Consider the following 19505-nt stretch of genomic DNA (forward strand, 5'->3'; position numbering starts at 1 on the left):
TCTTAATGACCTATTTCTTGGACACCCTACGAACAAGAAGAACCTTGGGTCTAAACGAAAGAAGTCTAGTAAGCCTAGTCCTTGGAAATGGGGTCCCGAGGAACAGAATGCTGTTGATCTTATTATTGAAAAGTTGACAAACCCACCAGTTCTTGCATATGCAGATTTTATATTCACTACGTTACACTTACCTGATAGGTTTACATAATTGGATATTCTCTCCGGTATTTGGTCTTATCTCGCTCAAGCGCTTAGCTGATCTTTTAAAAATCATCTACATCTATATCAGTTAAGCGCTTAGAACCTCAGTCTTCTTTCCGGCGAAAATCCAGCCGGTCGTGTTTTCGCTCTGAGAAAATACATTGAAATAATTAGTTTATGAGTTAAGAAGTATTAAATAAGTAATATTATGGCAGAAGTCGCTATGAACGGTTCAAATAGCGAGGACGACGTTTTGCAGGAACGTCCCAGTTTGTCAACTGACGCGAACGAAACGACAAAGATGGCGGCTCGTACTCGTTCTTCGTCTTCCTCTAAGAAGAGCAAAAGCAGGTCTACTAAGAAAAAGGACGACCAGCTAGACGCTTTAGAACAGAAATGGGAAAGCAAGTTTGCCCAATTTGATTCAAGGTTAGATAAGATATGTAATTTTATGGAAACTAGTCTAAACCCTGGCACTTCGGGTGAGCAGGTACAAAATGTTTCTACTTGTAATCAACAGGATAGCGGCTCTTCGGGAGCGCGCAGACCTTTACAAGAAACACAAACTCCTGATGTAAATTTGCCTACAGATAATGAGGCAGAGGAAAATTTACATGGAGATGTTATGTCTCTGGCACCAGGCCGTTCAGAGAGACTTAACATTGGGTTATTCTCAGATGAAGAAGATGGGACTTCAATGAGAAGTGACAATGAAAACCATAATACTGTAGCTAGGTTCAGTAAATATTTAAAGTGTCAAGAAACTGAGGAAACAGACTCTGGTATTGACAATCTTAATCAGTTATTTGGTGACGACGCCAAAACTAAATCAGTTTCTAAGTCAGTTGGCCTTGTTTTAGACAAAAGTCAGATTGATATTCTTTCTGGATCATGGCATTGTGAAAAACCAGAAAAGATAACTGCATACAATGAACAATATAAATTGTGTTTCCCAGTTCATGAAAGTTCTGAAAAACATTTAGATATACCTAGTCTAGATAGCTTTACATCAGACCTACTAGTTAAAAAACATGGTCAAAAAGCTTTTACAGTTTCTAATAAGAAAAAGACTTTATATACACCTTTTCTAAAATCAGTAGAAAAATTGGCTTATCAAGGACAAGCTGCTGCTAAAATGGGTATTGTTTCATCGTCTTACATGCAACAGGCATTAGGTACATTATTAGAAACATTATTAGACAAAGAGGTGAATATGGATAGGGCAGTACAACAAGTACGTGATATTTTTGCTATGTCAACAAAAAGTGTTGATCAGGTTGCAAGAGCAGGTGCATTTCATCACCTTATTAGAAGAAAACTAGTAATGGAAGATACTGGGTTAAATGACATAAAGGAACTTAAAAATTCTTTAATTTCTTTACCACTTTCAAGCAGTGGAGTGTTCGGTGACAAGTTTGAACAAACCTTGAAAGATAGGATAGAAAAAGACAAACAACTTAAGGAATTGCTTCCTGAGTTACATATTGGAAATAAACCTACATCTTTTCTAGGTAAAAGAAAAAACACTGCTTCTAATGATTGGCAAGCAAAACGTGTAAAACAAAATGTTAATCAGAACAGTTTTAAATCAACTCCAAGTACTCAGCGTTCTTTTCAGAGAACTAGCACTGTTTCAAGACCTGACAAGAGTGAAAATAAGTTCGAGAAAGCAGGAACTAATTTTCGTCCCTCATGGGGCAACCAGGGAAAAAACCTACAAAGAAAATGACTATTTAAAGGTAAGCAATATCATGGCTTGTCATCCGGAGATACCTGTTGGGGGACGTCTAATTTATTTTCTGAAAAAATGGGAACAAATAACAGACGATCAATGGGTGCTTTCTGTAATAAAAGAGGGTTACAAACTGGAATTCTTAGAGATTCCAAAGAACACAGGAATAAAATACACCTGTGTATCTGCAAAAGATCTAGATATTTTAGATACAGAAGTAAGAGAGTTAGTACAAAAAGAAGCTGTAGAATATGTACCTCTGAACGAAATAGAAAACGGTTTTTACAGCACATTTTTTCTTGTCCCCAAGAAAACAGGGGACATGAGACCAGTAATAAATTTAAAACCCCTCAACAAGTATCTCCGAAAACAGCATTTCAAAATGGATTCCCTTTCTACGGTTCTCAATCTGGTGAAACAAGGAGATTGGGGAATCAGTCTGGACTTAAAGGACGCATATTTACATGTCCCAATTTACAAAACACACAAGAAATATCTGAGGTTTTGTCTAAAAAACGGGAGAGCTCTTCAGTTCAAGGCTCTACCTTTCGGTCCAACCTCAGCCCCAAGAGTTTTTACAAAAATTGTGGCAGTAGTAGCTGCCCATTTAAGGTCAAGGGGCATAAGACTGGTTGTCTATCTAGACGACTGGTTCCTTCTGAATCAGGAAAAAAGTCAATTAATATTAGATCGAGAATTAGTACTCAATCTCCTTGTCGAACTCGGATTCATAATAAACTTAAAAAAGTCCACTTTGGATCCAACACAACAGATAACATACTTAGGGGCAATGTTTCTCTTGAATCTGGGGATCGTTTTGCCAACAGAGGAAAGAACGTCAAAATTAATAGCTTCATCCCAGGCAATGATCCTTCAAAATCAAGTAATAGCCAGAGATTTTCTTCACCTTCTAGGGATAATGTCATCCTGCTTAGAAATAATTCCCAATGCAAGATTACACATGAGACCTGTTCAAATACATCTGTTAAAATTTTGGAAACCAGTTTCTCAGGATCTGGAGTTCAAAGTCCCAATTACTGCACATCTAAGAAGCCATCTAAAATGGTGGTTAGATCAAACCAACATAAAAAAGGGGAGATCATTGAAACATTGGGAAACCCATGCCACTATGACAACGGATGCCTCAACATCAGTGGGTTGGGGAGGTCACATGGGGACTCAGATAGCACAAGGAACCTGGAACCTATCAGAGAAAAAACTCCATATCAACTGCTTAGAAATGGAAGCAGTGATAAGAACGATAAAACACTTCTTATCCCAATTGAGGGGGGAAAATGTATTAATACGTTGCGACAACTCAACAGTGGTACAATACATCAATCGTCAAGGGGGGACCAAATCAATGATTCTATGTCTAAAAACTTGGGAATTATGGAATTTGGCAATCGATCATCAGATTCAATTGAAAGCAGCCCACATTGCGGGCAAAGCAAACATTCTAGCGGATTTATTGTCGAGAAACAAAATAAGACACACAGAATGGACACTAGAAAAATCTGTAGTACAAAAAATATTCCTAAAGCTAGGGTCACCAAAAATAGATCTGTTTGCATCAATCCACAACAAACAAACTCAGATTTTTTGCACGTGGTTTCCTCACAATCAAGCTTATGCTCTAGACGCACTGTCAATTCCATGGCAGAATCTGTTCGGGTATGCATATCCCCCAATATGCCTAATACCAAAAATTCTACAACACATGTCCCAGTACAGGTGTCAAATTCTTCTAATAGCACCACATTGGCCAAGAAGACCTTGGTACCCAGACCTGTTGAAATTACTAGTAGATTACCCTTTAAAAATTCCAATCGGAAACAATCTTTTACACCAGCCGGAATCACGGATTTATCATCCAAATCCAGAAATATTCAATCTAACTGTATGGCCTCTATCAACAGACTCTTTAAAAAGAGAGGCTTTTCTAAGGACACTAGACAATTATTGTCTGCCTCATGGAGGGCAGGAACGCAAAAAGATTATTCTGGCAAATTCAAAAAATTCTGTAGCTGGTGTAATGAAAGGGAAATTGATCCCTATACTGCCTCTTTGACAGAGGTAGCAGATTTTTTGACAGGTCTGTTTACTAAGGGACTTCAATATAGAACAATAGCTGGATATAGGTCCATGTTATCTACAGTCTTACCGCCTATAGAAAAAATTCCTGTAGGCCAACATCCATACATAATAAGACTTTTAAAAGGTGTATTCAATTCAAGACCACCTAAAATTAAACTTTTACCGGAATGGGATCTTTTGAAAGTTTTAGACATGTTACAAAAAAGTCCATTTGAACCAATGAAAAACAGTGTTTTAAAATATGTTACTTGGAAAACTATTTTCTTATTTGCTATTACTACTTTCAGACGCTGTAGTGATCTTCAAGCATTGAGAATAGGAGATGGTAATATTAGTGTACATAGTACTGGTGTGTTTTTCATTAGAGAAGGCCTTTCAAAGCAGGATCGTCCTGGACATAATGGTTCAAAAATATTTGTTCCAAGTTTTAAGGACAACAAATTATTGAATCCGAAAAGGTCATTGTTTTATTATTTGAAAATGACGGATAACTTCCGTAATTGTGACAGAAGTAACAGTAAACTGTTTTTAAGTGTAAATAGTCCGCACAACCCGGTCTCTAGTCAGACAATTTCGAATTGGATTGTCCAAACCATCCAAATGGCATATAATGACAAAAACAAGTCTGTCAAGGCGCATAGTACAAGAGCTATTGGTCCTTCATGGGCCCTATTTAATGGTTCATCTATGAAATCCATCATGGAAGCAGCAGACTGGAGTAGAGAGTCTACTTTCACGAAATTCTATTTGAGAAATCTAGAACCAAGCGTTTTATCTTAATCGTTGAATAAGAAAAAAGAAAGAAAAAATATATAAAAATAAACTTTAAAAAAATATTGTACATTCATGTATATAATATATAGATATTGAAATCCTCATTTCCGACGAGATGCGATGGAATTTTAGATGATGAATATAGACTACAAAGTGTTTGAATGATAGAAAAACAGAATATTCATTATAGTATTAGTGTAAATAATAGATGAATTTTAAATGGAGAAGAGGAGGAGTGATTTTATTGTTTTAAAAATGTACAGTGTATATATATAAATTGAACAAGAAATTACTACCAACCACAGAACAAAGTACTGCTTTGAACTCTGGATGTATCCAATTATGTAAACCTATCAGGTAAGTGTAACGTAGTGAATATAAAATTATATAATTTGGTTCACAAATTTGAATTTTGTGAACGGAGTTACACTTACCTGATATACTACCCACCTCCTCCCCTCAGTAATTTCTTTTGGTGAATTCAGCTGGATTTTCGCCGGAGAAAACTGAGGTTCTAAGCGCTTAACTGATATAGATGTAGATGATTTTTAAAAGATCAGCTAAGCGCTTGAGCGAGATAAGACCAAATACCGGAGAGAATATCCAATTATGTAAACCTATCAGGTAAGTGTAACTCCGTTCACAAAATTCAAATTTGTGAACCAAATTATATAATTTTTCATTACCTTTCATTGTAAACGTTGATGCAAGTGGTACCGGTTTAGGTGCCGTCTTGTATCAAGAACAGGAGGGTAAAGAACGGGTGATAGCTTACGCTAGTCGTAGCTTACGTGGCCCAGAGAAGTTATATCCAGCCCATAAAAGAGAATTTTTGGCGCTTAAATGGGCTGTAACTGACAAGTTTCATGATTATCTCTTTGGTAGCAAATTTACCGTTAGAACGGATAATAATCCACTTACGTACGTTCTCGGTAAAGCTAAATTAGATGCTACCGGCCATAGATGGGTTGCTTCATTGTCAAACTATGATTTCAGCATTGTGTATAGAACAGGCAAGTCAAATATTGACGCTGACGCTCTTTCTAGACTTCCGTCCGATTGTAAAGAAGTTTTTAGTGACGTAGTTCAGGCTATTTGTAAATCTATAGTATTAACTCCAGATACAAACCCTGCTATTGAAACTGTATGTTTGTCACATGATATTCAGTTTATAGACAGCGATAGCGAGATTTTAGCAGATACATCCAAATTCGCTGATATAGATTGGACGTATGAGCAGAGACAAGATTCATGCTTAAGTAGAGTTATTGATTTAGTTACAACCGGTCATAGACTCACTAAGCGTCAGATGTCTCATGAGACGGATCTTGTCCGAAGATTATTGAGAGAATGGGATAAACTTTGTCTGAAAGATAAGGTTTTATATAGGAAAAGCTACATTAATCATGAAGCTGTGTTTCAACTAGTATTACCTTCTATTTACCATGAACTAGTACTGACTGCTCTGCACGACGATGTAGGTCACCAGGGGCGCGATCGTACTTTATCACTTGTGAAATCAAGATATTTTTGGCCGGGTATTGATAGAGACGTAGAGAGAAAAGTTTCGAACTGTCAGAACTGCATACTCAGAAAGTCGAAGTGCAGGAATTCTGCATCATTGGTAAATATATGTTCTTCCTACCCTTTGGAGCTCATTTGTATAGATTTTCTAACTCTTGAGCAGTCAAAGGGAGGATATGAGAATATTTTGGTCATTACGGATCATTTTACGAGGTACGCTCAAGCTATACCTACGAAAAATCAGTCCGCTAAAACTACAGCTAAAGCATTATGGGAAAATTTTATTCAGCACTATTCTTTTCCATCTCGATTTCACAGTGATCAGGGACGAAATTTTGAGGGTAAGGTTATCCAGGAACTGTGTAGATTAGCAGGCATAAAAAAATCTCGCACTACTCCGTATCACCCGCAAGGGAATGGTCAGTGCGAGCGTTTTAACCAGACTTTATTAAACATGTTGGGTACTCTTGATGATGAAAAGAAATCCAATTGGAAAGTGTATGTTGCGCCGTTAGTACATGCCTATAATGCAACAAAACACGATACAACTGGATACAGCCCACATTATCTGATGTTTGGTTGGCACCCGCGGCTTGCCATTGATGCTTTTATAGGTAATCCAAACCAGTCTGTTACAAAAGATCACTCTGCATACGTGAGTGATTTGAAAAAACGACTGCAGTTTGCCTATAGAACAGCTGAAAAATCAGCCGAAAGGACTGGGAGACGTCATAAAACGCGATATGATTTGAAAGTCAGACAGTCAGTACTGGAGCCTGGTGATAGAGTTCTACTTAAAAATGTGGCGTTTAGAGGGAAACATAAATTAGAAAATAAGTGGGGTAAACAACCTTATGTTATAGTTTCAAAACCTGACTCTGATATTCCGGTTTATATCATCAGACAGGAACACGGTCGGGGCCGTAAAACAGTACATAGGAATATGTTACTTCCCATTACTTCCATTCCCATTTTAAACCCTCAGTGTAGTGAGAACTCCCAAGATAAGAGAAATGTAGTTTCAAAGAAGAAAGATTGTCCGTCTGTATTAGTAGACAAAGTTTTAGACTCTGATAAAACAGTGGACGAAATCACTACGGACGACCAAGTTGTTTCAATTACTTCATCTGATATTTCTGAATCTGATTCAGAAGAAGAGTTTTTAGTGCACGATTGCCCGAGGCGTCGAGTAGATATAGTACTGCCTCTGAACCCTTTAGCGGATGAATTTCATCCGGGCATTTTGAATCTAGATGAAGTAAGTCAGCGATCTAGTAGTCCTGACAGTAGTATTGAACAATCTGATGGTCAGAGGTCAAGTATTTTAGATGTATCTGAGTTTAGCAACCCAGTTCCCGTCAGTAGTGAATCAGAAACCAGTCCTGATAATCAAACGTCAAGCGCCTCTGATAATCATGCGCCGAGCGCTTTAGATTATGTCCAACCAGAGTCTGAAATTCAAGTGCGGCGGTCGAGTAGACAAGTGAAACCGCCAGTCCGTTTTCAAGATTATGTTAGATACTAGTATTTTAATGTTTTAACCTTTGAATATTTTTTTATTGATATTTGGGATTTAGTTTTATTTCTATTTAGTTTCATTTTTGTTTGTTTCACAGAAATGAATCAGCATACATATATTTACACGTCTAGTAGAGGAAAAGTTCTAGAAGGCAAAGTTCGTTGTAAAACGTTAGTACGTGTAGTGCCTGGAGGAAAATTGGAAACTTTGTGCAAATATGCATATGAGGATCTTAAAGATATAGACGGTCTGAAAATCGTGTATTTCATAGCTGGAATACCGGATATTTGTTCTTTAGAAAGGAATCGTAGATCAAATTATGAGGAATCATTTCTTAAAAGAACTGACAATAGTTGTTTTGAACATGCATTGAGACTAAAGAATACTATAGTAAATACAGAAACTAAATTGAAAAGTATAAATTGTAAGGTAGTTTTTGCTACTATTACAACTATGAGTTTCTGTCTTTGGAATTTACATAGATTGTCTATTGGAAAAACAAGTCATTTAAAGTATGAGAATGCATACGATAGGATGCAGCTAGAACTTAACTCCATTATACAGGATGTAAATAATTTTATTACAGAATTTAATCATACAAATCATGTTATCACTCCATTTTTTCATTCTCCTGTACATAAATGTAAGAGTGGAAAATTTAGATATTTGTATAACAGATTAGTGGATGGGGTACATCCTACATTTGATTTGGCAAGAATTTGGATTGATCGTTTGTCAACGGCAATTCAAAGCAATGAGGAAAGATTTTTTTTAATTTTATTTAACTTTTTGATATTTTTTTGTTCTGTTATTTGTTTGTGAATCCTATTGGTTGTCTTGAATTTTGGTCATTGCTATATGGTATAGAGGCGTTTGCCGCATACCTATCTAGAATGCCCAAATTTCAAAAGTGTCATATTGTTGTATAAGGTTTGATATATTGGTTTCGATATAGTTTCGAGACGAAACTTTTTGTAGGAGGGGGTGTATGTCACCGGATATATTTATCCATTTTGGTTCATTATTATGCATTTCATATTAATTGTGTTTTCCGTGTTATATGTTTTCCATTCATATCATATTCATATTTCATATCATCATGTTTCTTGACGATTGACGACAATAGTTTTGCGCTGCATATTTTGAAATAGACTATAGCTTTATACGCTATGCTTTGCTTTACGTACTCAATATTTAAATTAGTACAATAGAAAGTTAAAGCGATTCTTATTATTTAAATGATATATATTTATATTTAAATAGCATGAGTTTTGCATGAGCTCAAAGCGCGGCAATACTAACCATATATATATTAATACAATTTCACTTTTAAAGTTAGTCACTGGTCATTATTACAATCGGGGAGGCGGCAGACTAATGTCTACGCTGCAGGTACTTGTAAATTTATTTATTCTTTTAGCAATGTTTAAAATGTTTCAATTAAAGTAAAGTTATTTTAGTATTTCATATATAGAATTCAGTATGGCTTGAAAGCCGCATTTTGGTATATAAGTTAAGGTCAGAATAAAGCTCCGTTGCATGCAAATATTTCAGTATAGATATTGTTCATATTTATTGGAACATAATTGTAAACTTGGGTTACAATTTGTATACTTGCAGATTATATAATAAAGTATTTATATATTGGACGACTCATTAAATGCAGAAATGGCCCACACGCATTACAACGACAAGTTTATGGGTTTATGGTGATTTATCCCTCATCCCAAGTCGATTTTATATGGTGTTCCATTCTTCCTGCGACATAAAGGTGCAGTGCAATCTATTATCTAGTAATAATCTATTATAACGGATATCATTTGTATCACCTCTTCTATCTTTCGTAGCATATTGTCCTTTATAGTTTACTGTTGTGTTTTGTAAACTAATGCTTGTCCCTTAGTTTCCTAATGTGTTTTGTAGACTTTCTCTTACTTTCCTGTTTTGGTTTTGGTTTATAGACTGTTGCTTGTTCTTGAGGTTCCTGTTTTATTTTCCAGACTGGTGTGTATCCTTTATTTTCCTGTTTTGGTTTGTAGACTAATGCTCGTCGTTCTTGAGTTTCCTGTTTTGGTTTTGGCTTGTAGACTGTTGATTGTCCTCTAGTTTCTTGTTTTGGTTTGTAGACTAATGCTCGTCGTTCTTGAGTTTCCTGTTTTGGTTTTGGCTTGTAGACTGTTGATTGTCCTCTAGTTTCCTGTTTTGGTTTGTAGACTAATGCTCGTCGTTCTTGAGTTTCCTGTTTTGGTTTTGGCTTGTAGACTGTTGATTGTCCTCTAGTTTCCTGTTTTGGTTTGTAGACTAATGCTCGTCGTTCTTGAGTTTCCTGTTTTGGTTTTGGCTTGTAGACTGTTGATTGTCCTTTAGTTTCTTGTTTTGTTTTGTAGACTGCTACTTGTCGTTTAGTCTAGTTTCTTTTTGTGTTTTGTAGACTGTTGGTTGTCCTTTGTTTCCTATTATTTTTGTAGACCGTTTCTTGCCCTTTAGTTTCCTGTTGTTTTCTGTAGACCGTTGTGATCTACGAAAGCCGAGAAGGATCATTCATAATTCAGAATTCAAAACTCGCAAATCAAGAAAGATAATCCTGTTTTATTGCAGTTGCAATCCAAACACAATAAATATTATCTTAATCTGATCAACTGATCTGATAAAATATACCGTAGATTAATAATATAAAAGTGCACAGACAAACATTATAACACTTTTCAAAGGATATGTGCCGACATTATGTCAGACAAGTGAAACATTTCTTGTTATCACTTTTACTCTGGAAGAGAGAGATATCGAGTGTCACTTCAATCCTTATTCGATTTTTTTTCTTCTTCTTTTCATGACTTGAGAATCTTTCATAATATAAAAATAAGAAGATGTGGTATGATTGCCAATGAGACAACTCTCCACAAGAGACTAAAATGACTCAGAAATTAACAACTATAGGTCAACGTACGGCCTTCATCAATGAGTAAAACCCATATCACATAGTCAGCTATAAAAGGCCCCGAAATAACAAATGTAAAACAATTCAGACGAGAAAAAAAATTGATATACAACAAAAAACGACAACCACCGAATTACAGGCTCCTGACTTGGGACAGGCACATACAGAATGTGCACCATCCTCATTTATACAACACAAAAAAAATGTCGTCCATTTTTCGGTGCAGTGAACGAGAATTATTGTCAGGTGTGAAATTAGAGAATAGGCAGGCGAAGAATGGAGATCGTAGCGTTGTTTTTTTTATCCACACAGGGAACACATTGAGAGTTTTATGCTGTAAGAAATTAAGCATTTCGCATTGTGTCCGAAAAGACAAATTTTCTTTCATTGTAGAGGATGCTTACATAGTTTTGACATACTATATTTGATTGTTATATAAAATTTCAACTGGTTTTTTTTAATGATTATTTATTAATTTATTTCTGTTATTTCTTTAACCCGAAACCGAATTTGAAACTGGTGAAAATGTTTTGCAATGTTCCTAGATAGCAATTTTAACAAGGGTTTTCGGATTTTTTCATTGCTGTCATTAGGAAATCTAGTGTCAAAATATTACCTTCTAAGTAAACACTGAAAACTTGATCTTGCAATGTTGGTTCTGTTTTAGCAAAGACACTATAAGTTAAAAATTCACAAGAAAACTTTCTGGTAGTAACAATAAAAAAGATTTGCACTAAAAAATAACATTTCCAAACAAAGTTATCATTTCCCTCCTAAAATAGCTAAACGGCGAGTACAACAGGCTACAGAAACTTTGTGTATAATAAAGATAAAAAAAGAAGCTTTGTGTCAAATTAGGTGAAAATACTCATATGCGAATATATTCCTGGAGTACCAGCTTTACTTTATGTTTTTACCGGCTGTATACCTCTCTGGAACATGCTTATTATCCGCATATGTATCAAATGTACATTTTGGTTCAGTGGTGCTGATGGCATTTGAAGCAGTCCTCTTTTTCATATAATGACATCGGGGTTTTATATGATTTGCTATGTGGTATGGGGTTTGTTCTTTGTTGCAGTGATAATAAGCATTGTATGTAACTTTCATAACGTTTGGTTGAGGCAAATAAAGTTAGAGCGCGTAGACGACAAATTTAATATTTTTTCCATTTATAAATGGGCTTGAACGGTGAAAGTGATGCCAGCCAAGTTTTAACTTGATCTCAGTTTGGTGTTAATTAGCATTGTGTATAAGTTTCATAGTTTTTGTTTGAGGCAAAATAAAGTGAAATTGCGGAAACTTCCAAGTTGTAAATTTTCCCATGAATACGTACGGACGTACAGACCGGACAAGCGTTAAAATTAATGCCCCCTCCACTGTAGCTGAGATTATTCCGGCGGCACGTCTGTCTGTGTATACCTTCGTATAGAAATATGCCATTTATAAGAATGGATAAGTTTGAAAAAAGTTTGTGTGTGGAAGAGGGGGGGGGGGCAAACTTCTGAAAGTGACAAGAAAAAAAAACTATTTTCTATGTAGTGTAATAATCTTAAATTTAGTGATTGTTCTCTTTCATTTTCATTTTTTATTTTCAATTTTTGTCTTAAAATGGGAGGGGGCATAGTTTTGTCCCCTTTTTGCCCCTGGCTCCTATACGCACACTGTTATTATGACATATTTTTTTCTAATAGCAATGAAACGAGTCATTTCGAATACCGGTATAAAAATGAGACTGTTCTATGACGACTTTTATTTATTGAAGGCACTAATTTATAAAATACAAAATTATTGTATTTATTGGCTCTTTGTAATGTTCAATAGCGTATTGGAATAAAATTTCAAAGAATTAAATTTACTACAATACAAACAATTCTTAGCTCTATTTTAGAACATGTAATTTAAACTTGTTGAAACGAAGATATTTTAAAATTTGTCAAATTAAGCTTTAAGAATTCTTTTTTTTTCAATTTGTCGTTTAATTTAGATTTATCATGCATGTCTCTAAACAAAGTATGCGACCCGTAACAGTTTATAAGTCTTGGTGTTCTCGTATATGCATTTTGCATTTTGATACCGTGCATTTATTATGGATATATTTCAGACTCCATTTATGAAAGAAAATCTATAGAGCAGAGCATTTTGGTTTTTTGTAGCTCTATTTTAGAACATGTGATTTAAACTTCTTGAAATGAGGTTAGTTTAAAATTTGCCAAAGTAAGCTTTAAGAATTCCTTCTTTTATTTGAGATTTATTATGCATGTCTCTATACATAGTATGCGACGCGTAACAGTTTATAACTAAGTGTTTTGATATATAAATTTGATACGGTGCATTTGTGATGGATATATTTCAGAATCCATTTATGAAATAAAATCTATAGAGAATTTAGATTTTTTTTTGTGTATCAATTTAAAATGTAGATTCAAATATTTTCCACTTCAAACGATAAAGTAAAACTTCTTCAAAACTTATATATAATGTATAGTTCGGCGTCCGCGAAAAAGAAGCCATACGTATTTCATTGAATCTCGATATTTATCATGTTTATAATTTTTCTAACAATGACGTTCTACCTCCATAAATATAAGCCTGGAAATGTCATGGCGGGTCACAATTTTAATATATAAATATATAGGTACTATATATTAGTTAATAATATATAAAAATGGGTACATTGTTGTAGACAAACATAGCACACCCCTACCAAAAAAAATCGAAGGTAACCCCTCCATCCAGATTAAAATTGACAATTCCAAGATTAAAGTTGGAAATTGCAAGATTAAAGTTGATAATTCCAAGATTAAAGTCGACAATTTGAAAAAAATAAATAAAAAAGGATGACCCTTATACGCTTTCGTAATAAATGGAATTACATAAGTAAATGCCAAAAGTATCATCTTTCGTCAATCATAGACCGTAACTCCCAAATAACATAAAGAAAAATCGTCAAAATCTTAACACGAATTTTGTTGATATAACAACATAAAATTATCAGAATTTGATAAACGATACACAAAATCTGTCTTTTGTATATACATATTTTAATAACTAGATTCTTCCGTTGGAAAACTAGGTATTTTATAAGAAATTTGTTGTTGTTTGCTTAACATCCAGTGGTAAATATTTCATGCATATTTAGACTTTACGAAAAAGCGATAATTTCAATTTTTCCAATTGTGAACGTTCCATTTCAGTGAAGCGACTTTCCAGCTGTAGTAGTATAGGGCTCGGGTTTCCTTTCCGATATCCTTGATAGAGGGTTGCTACTTGCAAGGACTCTGTGTTACCAAGGGCTTCAAATGGTTAAGTTGGATGTATACCTATGAAGGTGTAACGGACCCTTTGCCTTGTTTCAATGGGTTCGTGTTCTTAACAAACTTTCTAAAATAGCTTTCAGTAGTATATTCAAGTGTAAAGTGCGATCTTTTTTGGCTTTCGTAAGCGCGGGGAATCATGATAGATTAATGTAGGATTTTTGAGTTTTGAATTTTGAATTTTGAATTTTGAATTTTGAATTTTGAATGATCCTTCTCGGCTTTTGTAGTGATCTATGGCACTACATTATTTTATTTAAGAAAATTATCTCTGAGGGGCGTTTAAAAGGGCGGGGTATCTGCACGGAAGAACGCGATATAAAATTGCCAATTCACGATGAACGAACAATTGTAATTTTAAAATGTCTTGCACATTGATCTTTTTACCGATTTCACGAAACACGGTGAATAACAAACCTTTTTCACGGTTGCACGCGAAATAAAAATGGCAAAACAGGTTGCACGAAAATAACCCTTTACCACGCTCATCTCTCGGGACCATTTGTTACACAATTTTTATTGATTATAACCTGAAATATATATAATATATATATATATATATATTTATAATTCTTTAAAATATGTAAATACATTTACGGTGAAATAGAAAACATCAAGACACTATTAAGGAAGCTAGCTTGTCCTGTTTTGGATTTTTTGTCAGATTTTCGGAATTCTCTGGTTTTATCCATTTGAATGCATTGACAAAATTTGCCCGGTAACCCCCATTTTTCTTTTTGAAAATCTTTTAAATGTATAATGATAAGCCATCTGTCAAAGTCTTTTTTAATAAAATTTTAATTACTTTTTAACAGTTTTCGAGAACTTCAACTTGTCAATGATAAATCTATGAAAAGTCAAGAGAGAATATTTTCCCGCCAAAATTTCAATGGTTAATATCTCAAAAATAAGCACGGTGACCTATATATTTTTTTTTGCTCTTTGGATTCCTTTATTAATCCCCTATCAATATAAACTAGTGTTTTGAAAAGTTAATTACTTTGAAACTGAGCAGCGAACTCCCGGCTTAACGTGATATTTGAAAATAAAGTGGTGGTCAGATAGTTTTAATTCTTATGCAACCGGTTTAAAGTAACCGCAGTGTCTTTGAGAAATTAAATATCTTATACATTTCTATAGAAAGATTCGGTATAAAACCTTGAGAAATTATCAAAAACTTGAGTATCACAATATTCAACGCCTTTGTTTGACCGAAGAGATTTGAAGGTTTGGGAAGTGACCTATGAGAGAATGTGGTACAGAAAGAGAACGACTTGTATTTATCCAACCTGTGTTTAAGTTAAAGCAAAGCTGGTCTTTGAACATTCTACTATATAAAAAAAAAACAATCGTTCGTCTTATCAAAAGGGCATTTTTTTTCATATTCGGATGTGCATCTATGCTTTTCCGATTAAATGATAAATTAGACTTTTACAGAATCTAAAATAATTATTTGTTGTTGCTTTGAACTACATTGTAGCTGTCAGTAACTGTGAGTGCTTTCAATTCAGAAATGAATCTCTTGTTGTTGTTGGGCTTTACTACAAGTACCCGGCTACTTACACTCTGTGCTTTTGTTAAATGTATCGATCTTATCATTTGAGCCTTTTTCGGCTGATTTTGTTAAAGTTCGTTCTTATGTTGTAAAGGTACACCACTGTCTCAAGTTAGGGGAGGATTGGAATCCCGCTAACAGGTTTAACCACGCCATATTGCGAAATCACCGGTACTTGCGCTGCAGGTTACTTCTGTCTAGCTAATATGTCTATACCAAACCCTGCAAGTCAGGAGCCTGTAATTCAGTGGTTGTCGTTTGTTGGTGTGTAACGTATTTGTTTTTCGTTTATTTTTTTTTTGTATATAAATAAGGTCGTGAGTTTTCTCGTTTGAATTCTTTTACGTTTGTTATTTCGGGCTTTGTAGCTGACTATGCACTTTGGGCTTTACTCATTGTTGAAGGCCTTACGGTGACCAAAAGTTGTGAAGTTTCTGTGTCAATCATACCACATGTTCTTTCTTTATATTCAGCTGACCCCTCAACAAGATTGTGTACATGTCAAGTTCAATGATAAGGTGGCGCAGCGTAACGTTATCTCAATATGTTTATGAGTTCAAGATACACAAAAACCCAGTTCAACTGTGCCACCCTAAAGTGTCTTGTATCAGGCTTAAGTGTCTTGTATCACCCTAAAGTGTCTTGGGCCACCCTAAACTGTTCTCCCACCCCTATCATATAGCTACTCCTCTGTACTGGAATTAAACAACCTTTCGTCATTATTGTTAAATTAATAGGGCTTGTAAGTAGTTGACAAAACTTTCTCACAATAAAAGCACAACATAAATCAGTAGGAATTTAAAAGCGGACGATAAGCCAAGACAGAAAAGTAACACAGTTCTATGAATAAATAAATTTGGTGAATTTACTGTCTTCTGATTGGTTAAAATAATTAGCTTTATTTTCAATGTTATCAATTTTTATGGCGACACGCCCACTCTAACGTTGTGTATTCATACGCAAACATCTGTGTACGTTGTTATTCGTATTAATATATATCTTTGAGCCTTATTTTTGATCGAAATTTATTTATAATGAATGGCAATAATTTATTTTGAATTTATTGAACCATAAAATTAATTTTTGACTCTTCACATTTAACATAATCCGCTTCGCGGATTATTCAATGTGAAGAGTCAAAAATTAATTTTATAGTTCAATAAATTCAAAATAAATAACAGCCATTCATTAAATGAAAGTATTCATATCATTCAAAACCGTTTAAATGAATCATATGGTTCAAAAGATAAACATTTGAAATCAACTGAATTAAATCCTACAAAAATCAACTCAACTGAATTTACAACAAACTAATTATTAAAACATATTTCTTCGAAATGATATAAATTCATATGACCCCATGAAAAAAAAATAAACACCATTGACAAAATCGGATTTACTAGTACAATAAATATAAATAAAACAAGAAGATGTGGTATGATTGACCATAAGACAACTCTTCACAAGAGACAAATTTTAACAACTATAGGTCACAGTACTCCATTCAGTAATGGGCAAAGACCATTCCGCATTGTCAGCTATAAAAGACCCCAGCATGGCAAATGTAAAACAATTCAAACGAGAAACAACTAACGGCCTAATTTATGTACAAAATAAACAAGAGTGCACACACTGAAATGTCTCGCCTTCTTTACTAATCATTGATATTATGTTGATAGTCTAAAGTATAAAGCTTGATTACAACTGTCACATAAACTTAACATTAACCAAGATAGCTAAACAAAGACCAATGAACCATGAAAATGAGGTCAAGGTCAGATGAACCATGCCAGGCAGACATGTACAGCTAACAAAGCTTCCATACGACAAATATAGTTGACCTATTACTTATAGTTTAAGAAAAATAGACCAAAACACAAAAACTTAAAACACTGTGCAATGAACCGTGTAATTGAGGTCATGGTCAAATAAAACCTGCGGGACTGACATATAGATCATAATATATTTCCATACACCAAATATAGTTGACCTTTGGCATATAATATTAGATAAAAAGACCAAAACTTAAAAACTTAACTTTGACCACTGAACCATGAAAATGAGGTCAAGGTCAGATGACATCTGCCCGCTAGACATGTACACCTTACAACCATTCCATACAACAAATATAGTAGACCTATTGCATAAAGTATGAGAAAAACAGACCAATTAAAACACAAAAACTTAACTATAACCACTGAACCATGAAAATGAGGTCAAGGTCAGATGACACCTGCCAGTTGGACATGTACACCTTCCAGTCCTTCCATACACCAAATATACTAGCCCTATTACTTATAGTATCTGAGATATGGACTTGACCACCAAAACTTAACCTTGTTCACTGATCCATGAAATGAGGTCGAGGTCAAGTGAAAACTGTCTGACGGGCATGAGGACCTTGCAAGGTACGCACATACCAAATATAGTTATCCTATTACTTATAATAAGAGAGAATTCTACATTACAAAAATTTTGAACTTTTTTTCAAGTGGTCACTGAACCATGAAAATGAGGTCAAGGACATTGGACATGTGACTGACGGAAACTTCGTAACATGAGGCATCTATATACAAAGTATGAAGAAACCAGGTCTTTCACCTTCTAAAATATAAAGCTTTTAAGAAGTTAGCTAACGCCGCCCCCGCCGTAGCCGCCGTAGCCGCCGCCGCCGGATCACTATCCCTATGTCGAGCTTTCTGCAACAAAAGTTGCAGGCTCGACAAAAACGAAAAACAAATCTGTAACAAGCAACAAACGACTAGACTATGGAGTGTGTGTCCGAGCGATGTTGGTGACCTTCTGTTGTTGTCTGTTCTTCCATGGTCGGGTTGTTGTCTCTTTGACACATTCCCCATTTCTATTCTCAATTTTATTTTACATAATTATAAGAAATATTTACTAAGTTCTAAATCTTTAATCGAAGTAAATATATTATATTATGTATTCAAATAACACAACAACAATAATTCAATAATGCTATAAAAACTCTCATTAAAAAAAAATTAAATAGCATGATAATAAATGCAAGCAATCCCGTTGTTTTTAGAGGAGGAACTAAAAACTATCGATAATTATTCAACATTACTACAGCACGATCTAATGTAATTTTAACTAATTTGAATCTTACCGTATTTTTGTTGATGAATCTAATAACATGTTTGTCTCGGACGTGCAAATAAACATACAGAGATAGACAAAAACATACATCCAATATAAGCCCATGATAGACAGCAACGAACTATTATTTATAAATTTACCAGTCCAGTAAACACGTCAGCACTTCTTCATTGGTTTCACATTAAATTTGTTCACATCTATACACCTTGTTTAATTACCCACATACATAAGATTTGTTCACACTTGTAAACTCTGTGTCATTTAAATGTTCATGACGTAGAACTGAATGCAAAGTTTTCGGACAACTTTTCTAGCAGTAAGGGAACGACCATTTGACTTCAAATGGAGGGGGGAGGGGGGAAAGGGGGGGGGGTTGTATCGATGGAAATAATTCAACCCCAATTTGGTAAAAAAAAAGGTCCTTCAGATGGTACAAAAAATATTCTAAATCAAGTGTTTTGCATACATTAGTGTTAAATGTTGAAAAAAAAATTGATTACCAGCATCGAACAAAAAAACGGAATAAAACGTTTGCGCACAAAAATTTCTGGCTCAGATAAATTAACAAAATACCCCCCCCCCCCCTTTTAAGTTAAGTGGTTGCTTCTTTAAAGTCATTTTGATGATTTGCAGTAGTTTAAAAATAATAAAGATGTCTCGAATAAGCGGCTGCAGCAGCGTGCTTACAAGCGAAGAATATATATTTGTATTCTCATAAAGCCAATGCA

The 19505-nt window shown here is 34.7% G+C and overlaps 2 protein-coding genes across 2 annotated transcripts in view; one reads left to right on the plus strand and one right to left on the minus strand.

Annotated features, from left to right (window-relative positions):
• The window catches only part of LOC139498173 (N-acetylglucosamine-1-phosphodiester alpha-N-acetylglucosaminidase-like), a 38700-nt gene extending 19701 nt beyond the window's left edge, over positions 1 to 18999 (minus strand). Inside the window, exon 1 of the mRNA XM_071286506.1 lies at positions 18788 to 18999. Coding sequence (XP_071142607.1) covers positions 18788 to 18882 — 95 coding nt within the window. The 5' untranslated portion in view covers positions 18883 to 18999. The remainder of the gene's footprint in view (positions 1 to 18787) is intronic.
• On the plus strand, positions 163 to 5026 carry LOC139498172 (uncharacterized). Its single transcript, XM_071286505.1, has 2 exons — positions 163 to 1940; positions 4318 to 5026. The coding sequence occupies exon 1, from the start codon at positions 410 to 412 to the stop codon at positions 1928 to 1930; it is 1521 nt and encodes a 506-aa protein (XP_071142606.1). The 5' UTR covers positions 163 to 409; the 3' UTR covers positions 1931 to 1940; positions 4318 to 5026.
• Positions 19000 to 19505: the final 506 nt, after the last annotated feature.

Source organism: Mytilus edulis, chromosome 12, assembly GCF_963676685.1.
Source record: "Mytilus edulis chromosome 12, xbMytEdul2.2, whole genome shotgun sequence".
NCBI lineage: Eukaryota > Metazoa > Mollusca > Bivalvia > Mytilida > Mytilidae > Mytilus > Mytilus edulis.